We start from the raw sequence: 3,859 nt of genomic DNA on the forward strand, positions 1-3,859 counted from the left end.
TTCAAGTATGCAATTTTATAGCTCAATAAAATTTGGTATAGTAAAGTGCAAGTTTCTTTCTCTCTCCCTCTCTCTCTTAGCTTCACAGTCTGTGGTGGACCATAGCTTCATCAACAATCCTCTTCCAATTCAGTCTCTCTCTCGCCTCACTTCTCTAATTAGAAACGTCCATCCTTCACTGCTTTTTTAACATCTATGCCACATTTTTTTTATATGCAAGAAAACTATCAACAATGTCAGTAGAAGAAATTGTCAAAAATCAGTGCGATTTTTCAGCTACTTGAAATTTGCACTTTATTGTACCAAAATTCAATGATCTATAACACTGCATACACGCTTCTCTAAAAATTCTGAGCAAAAAGTATGAAATTTTGAAGAATTTTTACGAATTTTATACATACAAAGTTCCAAACTTGGCTTTATATGGTTTTTGTTGTTGTATGAACTATATTTTTATACAAACAAAAAAAAATAATAATAATAATTGAGCCTACAAAATAAATAGCCGTAACTTATCAATACGTGGTGTACCCTTTCTTTTGACGCTGATAGCATATCTACATAAATATGACTTGGTTGACAATGACATTATACTAAAAAATTTGAAGGTTATTTATATTTTTTACCTTCTTTTGTTGTTTTCTTTTCTTAACAAAATAAACACCAGTTGCTTTACATTGCCTCCAATGAATACTTTTTATTCTTGGTCAAAATATTATTGTTACGTAGAACAGCAGTAAAAGTTTCCTGCTGAGCACATTAAACATTTCGTTAAAATATTTGGGCTAATACTATGTTCTATTTATTGACTAAAACAGATAGGTTAAAAATTAAACTGACTGCAGGTATAAAGTGTGTGCCGTGTGACTAATTGTCAATTAATTAGAGTACTATTGCGGTTTAATGTTTGTCACCACTTCGTCTGTTTGTTGTTGGTTCCCGGGCACCGTATTCTCCGAATTTAGTTCCTGCTGTTGGCGCGCTTCAACATGTGCTGATGTACTCTTCTGTTCTTCATCGGATTCTGTTGAATCTCGTAGATCAGAGTCTTTGCTAAATATTTTGCAGGCTTCGTTAACGTATCTATTAAAAACGTCTGGTTTATCTGCATACACATGATGTCCCGCACCGCTCACCATTTTAATATCTACCCTCGAATCCGGCCTCTGGGCTTTAATCTTTTCCCCCGAAGACGAATCAATCCACGAACGCGAACCATATATGAAAGTTATGGGAATACCTTCACGCACATCTTTCGCGCGATGTACCATCGGATGTTTTGCCCATCCGAACGACGTCATCATCGTGTGAAAAGCCGACTCACCACTTGGTGTTTGTGCATTGCATTGATGTATATAATGTGGCAATAGGTTGTTGTCCTCTTCAACAGCAGCAGAAAATTTACGCATTATATCCGGTCGCGTTTTTTCCACAACCCACTGACCAAGCGGTCCAGCAGCACGTAATGCCCATAGTGGATTCAGTGGTGTTAGTGCGTACGCTATGGCACGTACCCAAAGTGGTAGTTGGCGGGTATTGGTTCCATCGGCTGGCTTTTCCGGAAAACCCCATGGATCGGCTAATATGAGATGATTAACTCTATCGGGATAAGACAAAGCATAACTGGAGGCGACAAACCCGCCCATCGAATGGCCCAATAAGATCATGCTGTTTATATTCATTTCTCGTCGCCACTCTTCCACAGACTTGACAAATTGTTTTTCACAAACGAGAGCATCGTTGGAGAAGTTTGGACGTGAACTACGGCCAAAGCCCAACACATCCATAGCGTAAACAGGACGATCTTTAGCAAGCGCATCCAAATTCATAACCCACAAAGCTACTCCAGCACCCAATCCGTGTAGCATAACCAAAGGCACTTCTTTTGAATCTGTATTTAGGCTGACAGTCCATATTTTATCCGCTTCGCCGATTGCCGGCCCGATGTCCACAAAGAAGCCGCGATATGGCGTTTTTAGGAAAGACAAAATTTTCTTTTCAACTGCACGTAGCATGATGGGAGAACTAGAGGTCCAATTAAACACCCATTTCCAAAGCCAGAAGCTCTCTGACTTGCGTTCCTAAAAGAAATCGATAATTTAAAAAGATTTGCCGAATATTAATTAAAAAATAAATTGATAGATACGAATGCCGAAAATAAGTACCTAGGCAAAGGTGTTGAAACTATTTTTATATCACGTCAGAACGTCATGATAAATTAAATTTCGTTAACGAACGCAATATACAATATAGAGTAAATCAGAGGATAATAGTTAGAGGAGCAGTTATTTTAAACTCTTAAACAATCATAACACCTTGTCCTATGTAACTATTTCAGCATATACATTAGGGAATGCGTAGTTTTTATTGAAGTAAGCTTCCGATATACTCGAATTTGCATAGCAATAATAGTTCTTAACGTCACATTCGCACTTACACAATCCTCTCCACTTAAAACAAATACGCAAATTGATTCACTTTAACGCAAATGAGCTAACAATGTATTTGCTCGAGTTTTGTACTATGCCCTTACTTATTGCACTTTTTTTAATTTGAAACACTTCCTTTAAAAATACACATGTCCAGCTGGTATCAAGCCTCCCACTTGCCTATCAACTATCCCCACTCACCTCTATGTCCATTGCTTTTTGGCCCAAAGTATAATCGCTGTCGCTCTGCGACTGATGCAAAATTGACGTAGCCAATGACATTTTCAATCGTTCTTTTTTCAATTCTCCCTTTCGCAAATTTTTAAAAGAAATGCAGCTGACATCAATTAATTTACGTTTCCTGTTTTATTTTTATTTTACTATTTGTATGTATGAGGTGAAGGGCGTGAAGCGCATGGGGAATACCTCGGCACACTCTAATTGCTTCTCGAGTGTGTTAGAAAAAAATGCACAAAATCTTAATTGCTGTCCCAGAATTAAGAGTAGAAAAACGTATTTATGTGTATGTTCAGCCAACACAAATTGACTAAACAAATTTTATTGACTTGGAATTTTAAGAAATTTTGATGCTTTATTGGCGTAACTTCACTACCTACTGCCTTGTTTCGCGTCCAATAACTCAATAGTGACTTGCTAACGAAATTATAGAATATGCAATAATGACTTTGAACTTGATGGTGCAATAAAAATAATGTCCAGCGTAATTGATTCCACCACGAATAATTTTTGTCGGCACTTGTGAATGTTATAATGGGCGCATTAGAAACTAAATGAGAACTTTATTTTTTATGTTATTGTATATAAATACTGCACTTCTAACAGGCATTTAAGAGTAAAATTTGTATTCATATATTCAGCTTTTTAAACCAATAACCAGCAAATTATTTGAAGCTATCTTGTGAAATGGTTGGTATTTATACGGATACCTATTACACTTTGTGTTTTTACTTCTGTTTTCGTTCTAATCATGTTTTTGTCATTGCTTACAATAAAAACTAATGACGCATATTGGTCTGAACACATCGAAAGCAACAAAACCAAGCGACACGACGTTAATGTTGTACACTACGGCGACTAAGAGTTAGTTAATTTGAATTTTTGTAAAGAAACTTTTGTAAATATTTTCATAAAATAAGCAGTTAAGAACATTTGTATATAATATATATGCATTTATTAAATATACCAACTCCATTCTATAATTTGATGATACTTTTTATTGCCTAAATTCTCTAGAATGCTAAAGTCGTATAGTCAAATTTATTAGTGTCGTGTATTTTGTATTTGCATGGATTCTTTAGACAGCAACAAACGCAAAGGTTAACTAAGTTTGCCAATTTAGAGAACACATAAAATTGAAAAAAATTAAATTAGTTGGTCTACGGCCACTTTCTTATTGAATAACCTCGGGT

General features: G+C 35.8%; 1 protein-coding gene across 4 annotated transcripts; it reads right to left on the reverse strand.

Annotated features, from left to right (window-relative positions):
* Positions 1–671: 671 nt before the first annotated feature.
* LOC128868851 ((Lyso)-N-acylphosphatidylethanolamine lipase) lies at positions 672–3,385 on the reverse strand. Of its 4 annotated transcripts, none has more exons than XM_054111394.1 (2): positions 2,631–3,385; positions 672–2,081 (listed from the first exon to the last, which is right to left on the reverse strand). In XM_054111394.1, exons 1-2 carry the CDS (start codon positions 2,709–2,711, stop codon positions 891–893), a joined length of 1,272 nt encoding a protein of 423 aa, XP_053967369.1. In that variant the 5' UTR covers positions 2,712–3,385; the 3' UTR covers positions 672–890. The 4 variants fall into 4 exon arrangements, with proteins under 4 accessions (XP_053967369.1, XP_053967370.1, XP_053967372.1 ...); XM_054111395.1 differs by lacking the exon at positions 2,631–3,385 and adding an exon at positions 2,438–2,624; XM_054111397.1 differs by lacking the exon at positions 2,631–3,385 and adding an exon at positions 2,534–2,550.
* Between the last annotated feature and the right edge of the window lie 474 nt (positions 3,386–3,859).

Source organism: Anastrepha ludens, chromosome 6 (assembly GCF_028408465.1).
Source record: "Anastrepha ludens isolate Willacy chromosome 6, idAnaLude1.1, whole genome shotgun sequence".
Lineage (NCBI taxonomy): Eukaryota > Metazoa > Arthropoda > Insecta > Diptera > Tephritidae > Anastrepha > Anastrepha ludens.